Source organism: Ascidia mentula, chromosome 3 (assembly GCF_947561715.1).
Source record: "Ascidia mentula chromosome 3, kaAscMent1.1, whole genome shotgun sequence".
Taxonomy (NCBI): Eukaryota; Metazoa; Chordata; class Ascidiacea; order Phlebobranchia; family Ascidiidae; genus Ascidia; species Ascidia mentula.
Genome location: NC_138568.1, coordinates 4,027,272 through 4,042,377, shown reverse-complemented (window position 1 = coordinate 4,042,377; position 15,106 = coordinate 4,027,272). Strand labels below are relative to the sequence as shown.

The window sequence follows — 15,106 nt, the reverse complement described above, 5'->3', positions numbered from 1 at the left end:
AGTGTCGCTATACCGGAAAGACTGTACCAACTATTATTTATATAATGCAGTGTTTCCCAGCCTTGATTTAGTCTCGTACACCACTTACACGTGAGACAATGTTTTACACAACATAATGTCGTCAAGATGTTTTGGTACAACGCGCCTCTTTTGCTAATACGTTGCTTTTGTATTAACTGAAGCTAACGAATATACAGACATCGAAACATAACCTTACGGTTAAAGTAACCAACATGTTATGAACACCATCATTTTTATGACAAACACGGAATAAACCTGTCATAACCTGGTTGTCCTCGCGTACCACTGGTGTACGAGTATTTCCAGTTGGAACACAGATATAATTGGTGATTTTTTGCGACCAATGTTGTTGGCAATCCCTAATGAAATTTGTCGAAGGGATAAGACTGCATGGCATCTATCGAAGAATGTATTCGGTTATACTCTAGCGCTTGAGTGCATAACTGTGTATGTCCGGAAAAAACGCAAATGTGTTTTGTTTGGATGAAATTTTCCGATGCGAAACCAAAACAGTTAATTGCAGATACAGACAAGTTTATCAGCAATAAAAGCCCGCAGCAGCTGTTATTGCATCACAACCCATGACAAAGCAGGCACAACGACCGACCTTTTTCTTCTGATATCCAGCCACCCGTGAAAAGCGTTACCACGTGCGGGGCTTCAAAATCTACGTCACCAAATACCCCAAGACCAACATCCATCCCTCTCCCTCGAGCTATTACGTCACCCATAAGATTTGCCCACGCGTGTTAGCAGGAGCCAATTGGCGCAATGTTTCAGTGGGCGTAAAAATATTTGGGGTGTGTCAATTTAGCCCGAAGTCTTTTTGGATTGCAGAAGTAGAGCAACAAAGGAACCTTTACTTTGTCTTACCGCCTTTTGTCTGTCAGGATCTTGTAATTTCTCCCCACGTAACAGGTGGCAACTAACAGGCAAGTATAAAAGTTCCACTATATTTTCCCTTGTAATATTTTCTGTGAAAAAATCAGTGTTTGCTGATACATTTTGCAGAAATTTCCTCTCTGCTCATAAAATTCTTTAGTTTTGCTCTTTGTGTATCCTTCGACATGTAAATCCCCCCCTCTTCCAACACTATTAAATAGCAATACCGTAGTTAAAAATAAAGAGTTGCGCGGTCCGAAGCAGAACCCATTTTAAAAATGCTACCACGTGGCCACAGCATTTCAGAACACGATGCACAGGCCCGCTTTGCAAACTTTGGCGCCACAACCACGTGGGTTTTATGTTTTTACTTTGAACCCCGCTCATTTACCAAGCATGACTGCGGGCCACCCACCGTGTCCGAATTTTTAGTCATACAGTCGGACCCCTTCATAAGCGCCGGAACAAGCTAAGCTTCAACAACGTTTACTTGTTGTGCATGCAAAAAAGGTAGAACAGCATAATACTATACAGGTAAAATTTCGTGGTATGAGTAGATTTATGTGTATGATGTGCACGGCAGCAGTTTTAGGCGAAAAGACGTGTGCAAAGAAATTCCTGAAATCCTATGACGTTACAGTTGTTTGTCATTTGAAGTTTAGTTCAAAGTGTGGAAAGTGGCATGTTATTGCGAAGGTCGTTCAAATTGTAACTTACGTATATTTGCAACAGTGAAAATAAGTTTATGTAATTATTGTTAAACAGGCCATGGGTACATATTATTATCAGTTAAGAAGGTTGGAAACTGACGTACGCATTTTCGAAATTGCGGTCTCTAATTTGTAAGCTGTATGTATTTCACAATTTATTTAAGGCAAGTAATTTACAATTCTAGTAACAGAATATGTCGATTAATAGCACGCATTCGGTTCTGTATCTGATTGCGCCACAAGAGCTCCAATCTGTACCTTGGGTATTACCCAGGGGCAGCGGACGTAAATCGACGAGCATACCTTGAACAAAAAACGCTATATAGTTGCGTTGGTTACACCGCGCCTTTCCAGTCTTCATACACATAGGCTATAACTGATTCTATTTTCCTTTTTATAAGTTTTAGTTAAACTTCTATTGAAGCAAAATTGTAATCATAAAAATGAGTCTTGCTTGTGATGACCAAACGTTGGAAGCGTATAGAAAACATGCAATCGCTGGCCCTATTTTAGCAGATTATACTATCCTCAGCAACCTTTTGAAACTTGAAGAAAAGTACATGGTCTCCCCCGCATACTTCGATAATGTACAGAAAGATATACACCCCCATATGCGTAATCTGGTCGCCACTTGGATGATGGAAATCTGTGAAGAACAACGATGTGAGAAGGAAATCTTCCCACTTTCACTGAGCAACTTCGATCGATTTCTTAGTCTGTGTCCCATTAAAGAAGACCAACTGCTTCCGATTGCTTTCGCGAGTCTGCTGGTGGCTTCCAAGCTTAAAAGCAAGGTTCCGTTTCGTGTTGAAAAGCTGGTGGAAATTGCAGGGGCATCGGTCACCGCTGAACAGCTTTTGGATGCTGAAATTTACTTTTTGAAACTACTGAAGTGGGATACGCTTTCGGTGACTCCAATCGACTTTATTTTCCCCCTCCTGCAGCGCATTGGCATCGAAGACCCACAGTTGCGCAGCCAAATTGAGCTGCAAGCGGTCAGTTATGTAAACCGCACCTGTTTGGACGAGAAATTCTTCATCTACACGCCATCCATGATAGCAGCAAGCAGCATTGCGGCTGCTATGAACCAGTTGAATACGCTTCCAATGTCACATGACCAATTACTCCAAAAGTTTCAAGAAAGTATCGGCACCGATCAAGACATGCTTCAACAGTGCTTCGGACAAGTAAAAACTGCTTCTCTGCCATCAGCCCAGGCCAACAATGAATTGCGCAAGCTGGTTAAAACACCAACGGATATTGAGATGGTCGATTAGTTTCAATGCCACCATTGTCCAGTTCGCCAAGACTCAAGTTCAAGGATTGTTTGTTTTGTACAGTTCCCATTGTCGTACCGCATTAGCTATTTGTTTAACGTACCGTTTACATGTGTTTTAATGACTATCTTTCGCTACATTCTGGGGTATTATTGCTTGATTTTTTACATATGAGTGCACTTCTTGGGTACGTTTGTTTCTTACCTGGCTGCCACTAGCCTAAATGGTATATCAGATGGTAAAATATGAATACCAAAGCCAAGATGCTGGTAATATCAAACCCAACCAACAACCAAACGCTTTGATCGCTGTTGTGCTTAACCACTAGGAAGACAATCATATGACTGCAGTCATGTCTAATAATGCTAGCATATACATGTCGGATAATGACGTCATAGTGAACATTCATCTCTGGTGGTCATGTTTAATACAAATGTACCCAATAAGTAGTAAACACCCTTTATGTAGTAAACGACCATTTAATATATCCAAAAGGTTTTTGGGTTGTCGATATACCTACACATACAATACAAAGCACGGAAAAAATTCGTTGTTACATGATTGTTTGCAGCAGAATTCGCATGATGACATGTATGTGGTTCTGCAATAGTTTAAAATATGAAAATTTGGTTTACTGTACCAGATTCTAATTCAAGCAAATTATAGCAGCCACTGTAAGCGCCCCTGAGTATTACGACAGTCAAATATATGTATATAATGGTATCACTATCAACCATAGGGCGTATTTATTATTTGTCTGTTAACACATCCTTATCTGTCCAAGCATGTTGCATTGCTACATCAAAAAGGACTTGCTTGCCCTCCTATAGGAAACAATTTGTAGCACGCTTTTGGTAAAAGTCGAGTTTAGATTTTGATTGAACAATAAAACAGTAATTATACTTCACCTTGCGTATAGAGACGCTTGTATGAACAATGCCAAGATATACATGATATTCGCTTGATGGAATGTATTGCCTTTCGCAAAAGCACAGCAGTCCTCGCAGTGTTATATCAACCACAAGGGTGAAGATATTTGCAACTGTATCCGGAGTGGTGGCCTTTCGGGGTTACGCAAATATCGTGTTTGCGCCACTAATCACATCAAGTGCTTTGTTTTGCCTGCAGGGACCGCCTGCAAATATTATTTGTAACAGCCTCCTGACAAACACTTCACAGCAATTGTCACGCCATCAACTGCTATACCTATAACCAATCAAGCCGCCGTGCGCAAATACTTGCATGGCGACCACGCCAAGACTATATGTTGAAAGCATGAGCGTTGAAAACATGCAAAACCGTATTCACATTTATAGACTCTTTTTCCAAGGACAACAATGATGTTTTTGCGTATCAGCATGTGCGGAGAATTTGATGGTGCGCAACCGGGCCAAGTTGTAACAAGTGAATAAGTTGACAAAAGATCGTTTCTTCAAACAATTTTTGGCAATCCTGTGGTCAGACGGCTGATTTGGTCCCTTGGTGTCAGCAATCCATCGATCTGGTTTTAGGACGGCAATAATTGCGACAAATGTTCAAATGCAATTACAAGCTCCAATAATAGGCTGCAACTTTGCATGTTAGGTTGTTTCCACAACAATTTTTTATTGACAAATAATTTCACTTTTAGTTAGTATTAATGTACTAAACTAAAATTTCCATTACTGTAACAGGAAATATTATTTTTTATTCGTAAATGTACATAAACCATAAAATAGCTTCTGATTATTGACATGGTTGAAACACCGATTCAACCTAATTTTTGACTTCTGGTTTTATAAATTGACTTCTGGTTTTATTACAAAAATCAACTCAAAATCGGTACTCGCATCCACCACAGAAAAACAATAAAACAACTCAACATATAACCCAAAACCACAAATTCATTCACAAGTTTTGAACGTGCAGGGTTTGTAGCAGATGTGCAATACATTCGGTTTTTACTTACTTTATTTCAGCAACGATAACGAGGTTGCAAACCAACCATAAATATGCAAGTGTTCTTTTAGCTCTGGAGGAGGGAAGGCATATGTTTAATATGCCAAAAGACTAACAATACAACTGGAATAAAAAAGCTTAAAAAGAAGGACAAAAGTGGCCCTTTTCATAGAAACATGGCTAAACAGGTAGAAAGGTCTATAAAACCTTCGAAAACTAGAAAGTGTAATATGAAACTATCTTTGGAATGTTGCTAAAAGTGGTGATTGTTTGGTATTTTGTTTTTGGATTAATCAAAAAGTTTTGAAGGTACCAGAAATTTGAGAAACTAAAACTGTTGGTTGTGATGTTGTATTAGTTGGTTCCTTCGTCTGTTGCAGGTGGCTCATATTTTTCCAGCTGAAAAATATAATATGTAAATATTAAAAAGCACACAATAAAAAAAGAAACACAGGATTCCTGTTGCACATTATAAACCATCATTTGTAATTGAACTGGAAATTAGTTGCTGCAAAATGAAAGTACAATGAAAAGCCACAGACAGCACTGTCAATGTGTTTGTTTTAAATGAAATATTGCTTATCAGTATAAATGATTTAACAAACAGCAACCAGCCTGTCAAATTGGTTTTAATATAAAAAAAGGTGACATTAATGGGTAACTTGCCATACAAAAACAAAAATAGGGCAGGACATTCCCATATGGTTCAAAGATCAATATTTGTCCACCACACATTTCCTCGTGCCAAACGCAAACATGAAATTTTAGAAAAAAACAAACAGTTTGACCAGTTCACACTTATTAATCATTTACATCATGTGTCCTGTTTATACCATAATCCGCTAAAACAAGCCCATTTCAATGTTTGAAAACATACAATTGTCTTAAAAATTTACAAAAATGTTTATGATTCCATTAAAAGTTTTCTGTTCTACATTTTTTGCCACCAGCAAATTCACAATCGTCAACACTTCACATTGCATATGAAGGAATTGTAAGCTGCATGCAAATGACAGTTTAGGTTCTGTAACCCACAGTTTTAATGGTACCTATGCAATTTTATTTCTAGTATGTATTGTTCACTTACGTCATAGTTAATACTGGAACATAAAACGATTCAACTACTTTTACCTTGCTACGTAAATCTTCATTTTCATCAGAGAGCTGAACGACCTTGGCTTTAAGCTCTGCCAGTTCTACTTTCAGAGCTTCAACATCCGAACTCTCCGGGCCAGCACCACTTAAATGCTGATTTAGAAATCTTGTAAAGTGTTAATAGTCAAGGAATGTTGTACCCATTAAGAATATTTTCTGATGTTAATTTTTTAAATTAGGACTTGAAATGTATGGAACATACAAAAAAAGGATACTCCAATGCATTGTTTGGTTTTTCTGGTTCCTCATAAAGATTGACCAAAACTGTAAAATATTTTGAGTTATATAAAAGAAAATTAAATATAAAAAAATACTTGAAAGCATTACCTTTGGTTAAAGCATCAATTACTCCAGCCTTTTCCAAATATTTTCTGAATTCCTCACGTTTGGAATCAGCAGCCTTAAAAATTTTAAAATGTCTATTTAATAAAGCAGAGGTCAGATTCATAGCACAAAACATAAAACCCACTAATTTTACCGTTATAAATTATATTAATTATGTCACAGCATGATAAACTTACCCTGTATGAAGTCATGTTTCAATTCGTACACAAAAACAGGAACTTAAAAACAGAAGATCAAACCGAGAGCAACAACAGTTTGAACAATAAAACCAGATTTACGCGTTCCTAAAACTAAAAAGCGCTAAAAAAAGAAAAACTGCCCTGTTGGTTGCTGCTAAAAGATCCCTACGGCCTAACGAGCTGCGAATTCCAGCGCAAAGCAATCAGCGCGCTGGATTTCCTGCTGATTAACGTTCGTTTTTTCAAGCAACGGCCCGCTCTTACAAATAAGCCCAGTAACCCCGGGAACCGATTTCTCCACGCTCCGTTGCACATAAAACAACCTTTTTTGCACGAAAGGGGTTGGCGTAAATCAGTGAGTTTTTCATGTTTTTACGAAAAACATCCGGTCTTTCTTGCTATTTGGACAATAAAGACTGATAAATTGACGCAAGTGCAAGAAATCTTGAACAAAACATGGCATAAACGTAGTCGATCCCCACGAAGAACAACAGCACGAAAAAACGATAATCAATATATTTCTGTTCACCCCTGGCTGTTGACAATGATTGTACCACGTAAATCAACTATGCTCTGTCCACCGTCCATCTGTGGACGATTTGTCGAGTTAATGAGCACACCGGTAACATGTTATTCATGGGCCTATACTGACTGGTATTTGCAAATCAATAAAACTGTGTCGCAATACATAAGTAATATTCAATTGGACAAACGGGTTAATCTTTAACACGTTGCAAAAACAACTTTCACAATCGCATGACTTTGTTCAACTGTATGAAATGATTTATGTTCCCTTAAGTTACACAACATAACAGGCGTTCGAATGAAAAAAATTACTTGAAATTAAAATCATAAAAGCAAACGACCGCCTGTACTCAATCTGTCAAATGATACAGTCATCTTTGTGCAATAAAAAACGTTTTTGCGAAACAGATAAATACGAATTGTGTCTTTCGACTTGATGGTACAACATCTGCTGCTTTTGAAGCCAACCGTTGCCAAATGCTTACACGGCACAAACAGAAAAGGAGTTACTTTTTCCAAAAATCCACGTCCCTCGATAACTTATTTCGAAACTGCGTGTTCCAGTTTTCCAAAACGGAAGCAGGCAAAAAGTAGGTCTGTGACGCCGACTGGCTGAATTGTCCTGCCCCCATCGCTGCGCCGGCAATCTCCTCTTTTGACACCGTAAACGAGGAGGCGAAGTTGTAGAAACTGCTGAGCATTTTGCTTGCGAAGTCTGCGAAAGTGCCGCCCTGTTCTACTGAGGAGCCAGAGGTCGCAGGAACTTGCTGAGCAAGCTGATCAAGTGGTTCCAACGATATTCCAAGCTTGATATATTAAACTTATAATAAAATACTATAAAGCATTGGTCAGTGGTCAAAGTGAAGGTAGAAGTCTCAAGACCTTTATAAGATTTGTTACTATTTATCCACACAACAACCACTGCTTAACAACATATTAAAACAGCCATGCTTGTATACAGTTTAAGTGAAAAATTAAATCTACATTGATGAAGGAATGGCAGTTTTGCGTACCTACCTGGGCATGTGGATGATCAGCACTTGGAAACATATCAGAAAAGAGTTTCTGATCACTGTTAACATTTCCTAGAAAATATAATACAAAACTTGTTATTAAGTCTTATAAACTGCAATGAAACACGTTTGGTATGTTTTAATTTGTTTAAAAATTTAATAAAGATAAAAAAGATTTTTGCACAACATTTGTCCACCTTGCAAACCAGATATTTTGAATATTGCCGATGGCTTGTTGTTCGTCAAATGTCCAATCAGTTGCCAACCACCTTCTGGAGAAGATGGTGCTAAGTTGATGTACACTGCTGCACCAACACCTAAACAAACAATCAAATCATGACCGATACATAAGTGCAACATAACTTTGACAACCATTGGTTCTTGAAAAGAAATGGCCAACTGTACCACTAACACAAAGCTGTATCTTTGCTTTTATGTTCAACAGAAAATTTGTTTGCAGTATTTCCAGCAAAAAACATAGTATATTACTACATGGAAAAACATTAGGTAGACCACACATTAACATTTATTAAAAAAAATACAAATATTCCAATGTTGGCAAACATGATTTGAGTTTGTCTTGTTATTTAATTCAAGTGAAAAAGGGCCACATCAACAATACTAACTTGTATCAAGTTTCCATTCGATGGTCTAATAAAACAAAAAACTAACCTCAGTAACATGGCCTAAATTCACTTGGATAAAATGCAAGTACTTTTCTAAAGTGCAGGCAGCCAATACTTTACATGCCACCATAAACCAAATTTAATAACAAACAATGCTATTTAATAAGTGAGCATTTCTTTCAAAGGCTCACAGTGTAATTAATAACATCCACCATACCATCTGGAAAAGGTTGTTGTCCAGTCATAAATACAACAATATGATTGACTTTATCCAATTCCTCCAGCATGAACAAAAACTTAGCTTCATCCACCTGGTTGAAGTTGGTCTGAACCTACAGTATCGTAAACAGTTGTTTTTTTATGGTAAACGATAAGAGCATTTTTTATCACTTTTGGAGATTGCTGCAAAACTTGGGAGCGTGAAGCCACTCTTACATACATTGCATCAGTACTAGATAAGACAAAATTGCAGCTTTAACGCACATATGCGAATGTAGAGCACTTGAAGCTGAAGATATGGTATCAAGAAACAATAGAGATGAAAGTGAGCTTAGCATAAATTCAAGGTAAACAATATAATATTGCTTTTAACTGCATGAACTTACCAAGTGTCCTGCTACAACAACGGCGAACATGTTTATATGCCAAATATCTCAAACATTAATTAAGTTTCTCCTGCAAAGGAAACAGACAGATGTTGCAAGGAAAGATATCAATAATCGAGGAATATTATGGTTTCGAAGGAGCTGCAACGTATAGTGCAGAAAAAGTTTTTTCAGACTGAAGATTAGTGAAGCATTTTATTACATCTCGTATAAACAGGAAATTGTAACAAAAATTTTAGTAATATTAGCAAAGACGCGCACATCACATTTTGGCCTTGCATCTTTTGTTTTTTTGCAGATTGCAATCGAGAACTTCGTATTTTGCGAAACGTCACGGTTAGCTGAGCGTAACGAATCACATGACCGACAGATTAAGGGCGACTTGTGATGACACAAACTAAAGTATTTTGAACAAGTTTGAGTTTTGTTAATTACCGTCACATAATTAGCAGTGAAACAAATGTATTTTGATATATGCTCTTCAAAACGCCGTTTTGTTGACAGGAGTTTTTTTTAGACATAACCGTTTAAATTAAACAAATGGCTGGAATCTTAGATAACTTTCGCTGTCCGACATGTGAATGCATTGAGTTGGGCGACAAAAGAAATGTCGTTGCTTCAGTTGCCTCTGGAACCATGGTAAGACGAAAATGTAAATATGGGAATTTTTGGTTGATGCTATAATAAGTCTACCTTCCTGATGAATACGATTTTATTTGTTTGTATATGCGAACAATAAGTTCTTATACCGTATATATGTTTAACTGGCTAAAATATTTTTAGTTTTTTACTGGATGGTGGATCATAATTGATGCTGCTGTCATGTACACCCCAGCTGATATGCCCAATGCGGTTCATGCTTGTGGAGCTGTTGCAGCCTTCGCATTTTTCATGTAAGGTTCTTGATGCTTAGTGTCTCAACATAAATATATGTTGGTCCTTTTAAAGTTATTATCTAAGTGATTGTGTGTAGTATAATTTAGGTTTATTTTTAAATATTGAGATTGGACTATGGAAACAAGTGTTATAATAATTGCACATCATCTAATCCAGTGGTTTCTAACCTTTTTTAGCTTGTTTACCAGATTTATTTGGCTCTTTTAGATACATATGGAAATAATTTTTTAACCATGAGATTATTTTTTACAATTTTGGCTCTTACAGTAAAACTTCGCCCATCCCTAATAAAACATCAAAAGCTGTGAACTTCGTCATCTGACCCATTGGCATGTTAACATGCTTCATGGTCAAGTGGTTTGGGAGCACTGGTATATGTCACCTAACCATAATGTTTTCACATATTGCAGGGTAAATGCAGTGTCAAATGGCCAGGTGAGAGGGGATACATACTCAGAAGGTTGCTTTGGCACCACAGGCAAGTTTGTTTTGCATTCAAGATTTTGTAGCAGCCAATTACTAAACTTCCTCTTTACAGGGGCAAGAATTTGGATGTTAATCGGGTTTTTGCTGGCATTTGGTGCCTTAATTGGGTCGATGTGGGTTCTTTTTGGAGTGTATGTTGTCAACAGTAAGTATCAGTCGAAATTTTGATGTGGATTTTAAGGTAATGTGTACATTTTTGTAAATCCCTTATCTTTTTATAGCAACTAGAAATGATGCATATCCTGGCGTGGCAGTGTTTCTTCAAAATGCCTTGATTTTCTTTGCTACAATCACTTTTAAGTTTGGAAGAACGGAAGAATTGTGGGACTAATTTTAAAAAAGTGTGCTCCAGATATATTTAGCCATACCAAAGTTTTTGGTCATTTAAAATGCCCAAGAAACAATGCAAAATTTTTAAAAGGGATAATGTGTTGGATGTACATCACATGTGTACATTTATTTTCTTTATTGTTCTGGCCGATTCTGGTACCATCCTAAACTTATGCACATTTAGTGGATTGTTTTTTGTATTGCGTACAGTAGATTTTTGGCCTGCATCATTGTGCTACATTGAGCACCCGCAAGTGATGAAACACACAATAGAATAGCCTATGTTTTAACAAATCCTAGGCGACATGTTATTGTGAGTCCAGTTAAGTGATCATTTCTTCGTAGCCTTTCTTATTAAGGCAAGTCTCTGCTTGTGTGCGTCAGTGGCGATTGACTTTTTAACTGGCTTGATTTCCTCGCTGCTGTACCCAGGCACAGTAATATTCCAATGCTTTTCTGAAAAAGATATATTCTTTGAAAGTTAGAAATGCATTAAAACATTTTCTTTTGCTATGACACTGTTTACTTTTGGCCCAACGTGCTTAAATGTCTTTTTTATATAGCTTTTCATTGTACTGTCCTTCTATTGCTTATGCTATGTTGTATACCACACAAACAAAAAAGTAAAAATGGTAAATCCACCTAAATGTAGTTTGATGTCTTTGGCTTCTAGCGTGTTTGACTTTCGGTGTCTTGCCAGCTCACAGGATGCTGTCACAACATTTTCAATGAAGTCATCTGTGATTTGCATTAGTATCTAAAAAAAGGAGTGAAGTTTTAAAAAAAATGACTTTACATTTAATATATAATAAAGTTATACTTCTTCTGCATCCTCATCAACTTGTTCTGTAGGGTCAACTTCTTTGACCAGCTCATGGAGCCTTTGTTTGTTGAGGATCTGGCAAAAGTAAAATATATGTAATCGATGTGATTAGTAAATCAAAACTGGATCAAAAAACCAAAGGCCCCTGGCAGGCTGTCGATCGTAAATGGAGAAACTGATGATGCCGTTTTAGGCGAAATATATTTTTCTCTAAATAAATCGATCTGAGCTGTCTAAAGATCGCTGTTTTGGGATTTTAATACATTATATATATGTAGTCGATGTCTTTTTTGAGAATTTTTCAACTTTTAACTGGAATCAAAATTTAATTTCAAATATTACTATTACAACTTTGTGTCAATGCTTCTAGTTAAGCATCATCAGTTCATATTCAGTTGTTATAGTAATATTTGGAATTGACAATGAAGTGTCACGCCAAAAAAAGTGTTGCTGGTTAGGTTAATTTCATGAAGTTTAAACATTTTCATTGGAATCAAAATAAAAATAGGTTTGGTTGTGGCCCTCTGACACTAGTCTAATAACTACATTCACCACACCCTATATACAATGCACTCGGGAAAAGGTTTTTACCTTTCCATCATTTTCTGGGGCTGATGGTGTTAAAAACTGGGGAACGGCAGGCCTTGGTTTCGTCAGAACGACTTGTTGTTGGACAGGCTTTGGTGGCATTGCTGACTGAGCTACTGCAGTTGTCATCTGTGAAGGTGGTTGCTGAAGTTGAGTTGTTTGAGCAGGAAGGCTTGCTTGTGGGACTCCCTGTATAGAAGCTGTACACAAACATTACAATAATCAAGTGAAGTTGTGTTAGATATCTTATACTTAAGTAAGCAAACAAACGTTGCAAAAGGTATTGAAGAAAATTGCCACATACATTAAACTTACAGCATATCACACACACAAAAAAGTAAAGGCATTAAAAACAAGATTTCATATTCACTAAGTATACAAAACAATTTAAAAATATAAGATATGTATAATTATTTTTTATTTAATAATGAATGCATAAAGATTATTTCCCATCTATTGTTTACATGCACACTGACCCTGGATCTCTTGAACAAGTTTCTGCTTAAGGTTGGCCAGTTTCTTAAACTCCTCGGTTTGTTGAGCATCGTGTGATCCATTTTCAAGAAATGCTAACCTTGATTCGACGCTTTTCAGCGTTTGCTGAAGAGATACTGTGTGTGCAGACGCCGACATTTTTTAGTACTAGCAGTGATCTGATACAATTGAACTGCGCGGTGTAGTAGATCCCCAGCACCTACTCACGGTAAGTGACTTGCACAGGAATCGTGGAAAAAGGGCGTTTTTTGTCAGGTTGATCGACAATTTCTATTCCTGTCTTCATAAATAGACAAATGTTTGCCTGTGACAAAAAAAAAAATACTATTGCATCGGGTGAGAGTAACTTATTTATTGTGCGCCTAAATTTGGGTTTTTCTTTTTTCTAGCAACATTCCCTCAAAAAGTTTTTTTTGCGATGGAACTGCTCGGAATGACTAAGCGCAAATTCCTGACGAACTGCTTGAACAGAAAGTTAAAAAGGCAGATGTAGTATTGTGTATAAACTGCAGTTGCAAACGTGGACCATTGAAAGTGACCGAAAATAATATATTCTTTGAACGCATCAAATCAACAGTGGCGCGACTTTTAAATTCCCCTTTAGAACCTTTTTCGTTTGAAAATTAAAAGAAACTGGTAGAGTAGAGTAGCATACCATGACAGAACGTTTGCATTCCTCCATTCACCACCCGACTTTGCGATCATGGAATTCCGTGAACACGGCAATTACTGCAGGTATAACGTGATCAAACGTTTACTAATTTTTCTTAAAATCTACCTTTCCAAATTTTGTGCAGATAATCTTCTATATCCTGTGTTTATCACTGATGTTGGTGACGATGTTTATGAGGAGATACCCACTTTGCCTGAGCAAGGAAGGCATGGCGTAAACCATCTCGTCAAATACCTTAAACCACTTGTTGAAGGTTGCAATTGCTTGCCTTTGAAAGGTACCTGATGTTACCTCAAATTTTGTGTATTGTTTCATCTTGCCACCAAGTAAAACTATGTACAAACAAACAGCATTACATTAATCCAATTTGCAGCTGTTTTGTTATTTGGTGTCCCTACCAAAATTACTAAAGATGGACGGGGATCAGCAGCAGATGATGTCAATGGGCCAGTTATAAAGGGAATAAAACTCCTAAGAAAAACCTTTCCGGACCTCCTAATTGCTGTGGATGTGTGTCTGTGTGCTTACACAGGTAAAAATAACCTTGTATATGACCTGTTACAAACTGCTAACTTATCATGGACATTAATCTACAGATCATGGACATTGTGGCATTCTGAATGATGATGGAACAATTAACAATGGACCAAGTATCAAAAGGCTTGCAGAGGTTTCTGTGGCATATGCACAAGCTGGGGCCCAAGTTATTGCACCAAGTGATATGATGGACAATAGAATAAAGGCAATAAAAGATGGATTAGCTCAAGCTGGTAAAAGCATATAAAAGTTAGCAAATTACTATTTTTTTATTTGTGTGTCTTAATGTTAGGTTTGGCTGGCAGGACAACAGTGCTTAGTTACAGTTCCAAGTTTTCATCATGCTTTTATGGCCCGTTTCGGGATGCAGCACAGTCTGCTCCTGCATTCGGAGATCGAAAATGCTACCAACTACCCCCTGGATCTAAAGGTCTTGCCTTGAGGGCAGCTGCACGTGATGCAAGAGAAGGTATGCCCTTTTTGTACTGCACAGGTCCATGATGACAGATTAGCAAAATGTATGACTGGTCAACATATTAATGTAAAAATGTTCTGCAGGTGCTGATATGTTGATGGTGAAGCCTGGAATGCCATATTTGGATATCATCACTCAAATAAAACAAAACCACCCTAATTTGCCACTTGCTGCTTACCATGTTTCTGGCGAATATGCCTGCTTATGGCACGGTGCTAAAAACGGGGCTCTCGATTTGCGCTCTGCGGTAATGGAGAGTTTCACATCGCTGCGAAGGGCTGGTACTGATGTAATAATCACATATTACACCCCGGCTGTGCTCAAATGGTTAAAAGAATAATAAAGCAGGAAAAATATTTGGAAAACAATCATATGTGTACATTGTTGCAAAAGAGATGAGCTGCCCCTTGTAGCACAAATCTACCTATGCATGCCCATGTGAAAAGCTGTTGGCCCATGCCTTTCGATATTTTCACCTACCCAAATGCCTTGCAATAAAATAATTATCATCGTACATGGAGTGACA

At 37.5% G+C, this 15,106-nt stretch overlaps 5 protein-coding genes and 1 pseudogene across 7 annotated transcripts; 3 read left to right on the top strand and 3 right to left on the bottom strand.

Moving 5' to 3' along the window:
- Positions 1–2,056: 2,056 nt before the first annotated feature.
- LOC145894790 (G1/S-specific cyclin-D3 pseudogene) lies at positions 2,057–2,890 on the top strand (annotated as a pseudogene).
- A 1,782-nt stretch (positions 2,891–4,672) lies between these two features.
- LOC145894787 (c-Myc-binding protein-like) lies at positions 4,673–6,630 on the bottom strand. The gene is made up of 5 exons (XM_082983433.1): positions 6,505–6,630; positions 6,311–6,383; positions 6,199–6,247; positions 5,960–6,089; positions 4,673–5,227 (listed from the first exon to the last, which is right to left on the bottom strand). Exons 1-5 carry the CDS (start codon positions 6,517–6,519, stop codon positions 5,183–5,185), a joined length of 312 nt encoding a protein of 103 aa, XP_082839559.1. The 5' UTR covers positions 6,520–6,630; the 3' UTR covers positions 4,673–5,182.
- A 227-nt stretch (positions 6,631–6,857) lies between these two features.
- On the bottom strand, positions 6,858–9,368 carry LOC145894619 (protein Hikeshi-like). Of its 3 annotated transcripts, none has more exons than XM_082983242.1 (5): positions 9,277–9,368; positions 8,889–9,003; positions 8,243–8,362; positions 8,050–8,117; positions 6,858–7,838 (listed from the first exon to the last, which is right to left on the bottom strand). In XM_082983242.1, exons 1-5 carry the CDS (start codon positions 9,304–9,306, stop codon positions 7,539–7,541), a joined length of 633 nt encoding a protein of 210 aa, XP_082839368.1. In that variant the 5' UTR covers positions 9,307–9,368; the 3' UTR covers positions 6,858–7,538. The 3 variants fall into 3 exon arrangements, with proteins under 3 accessions (XP_082839368.1, XP_082839367.1, XP_082839369.1); XM_082983241.1 differs by lacking the exon at positions 9,277–9,368 and adding an exon at positions 9,062–9,198; XM_082983243.1 differs by lacking the exon at positions 9,277–9,368 and adding an exon at positions 8,672–8,696 and having other exon boundaries at positions 8,889–9,140.
- A 410-nt stretch (positions 9,369–9,778) lies between these two features.
- Positions 9,779–11,022, top strand: LOC145894778 (transmembrane protein 50B-like). The gene is made up of 5 exons (XM_082983425.1): positions 9,779–9,915; positions 10,060–10,169; positions 10,584–10,651; positions 10,712–10,804; positions 10,881–11,022. The coding sequence occupies exons 1-5, from the start codon at positions 9,817–9,819 to the stop codon at positions 10,988–10,990; spliced, it is 480 nt and encodes a 159-aa protein (XP_082839551.1). The 5' UTR covers positions 9,779–9,816; the 3' UTR covers positions 10,991–11,022.
- A 146-nt stretch (positions 11,023–11,168) lies between these two features.
- On the bottom strand, positions 11,169–13,168 carry LOC145894777 (transcription initiation factor TFIID subunit 12-like). Its single transcript, XM_082983424.1, has 5 exons — positions 12,877–13,168; positions 12,404–12,600; positions 11,810–11,887; positions 11,632–11,746; positions 11,169–11,445 (listed from the first exon to the last, which is right to left on the bottom strand). Exons 1-5 carry the CDS (start codon positions 13,031–13,033, stop codon positions 11,321–11,323), a joined length of 672 nt encoding a protein of 223 aa, XP_082839550.1. The 5' UTR covers positions 13,034–13,168; the 3' UTR covers positions 11,169–11,320.
- On the top strand, positions 13,043–15,066 carry LOC145894776 (delta-aminolevulinic acid dehydratase-like). Its single transcript, XM_082983422.1, has 7 exons — positions 13,043–13,103; positions 13,285–13,630; positions 13,693–13,845; positions 13,942–14,100; positions 14,165–14,338; positions 14,398–14,574; positions 14,664–15,066. The coding sequence occupies exons 2-7, from the start codon at positions 13,552–13,554 to the stop codon at positions 14,918–14,920; spliced, it is 999 nt and encodes a 332-aa protein (XP_082839548.1). The 5' UTR covers positions 13,043–13,103; positions 13,285–13,551; the 3' UTR covers positions 14,921–15,066.
- The last annotated feature ends 40 nt before the right edge of the window (positions 15,067–15,106 follow it).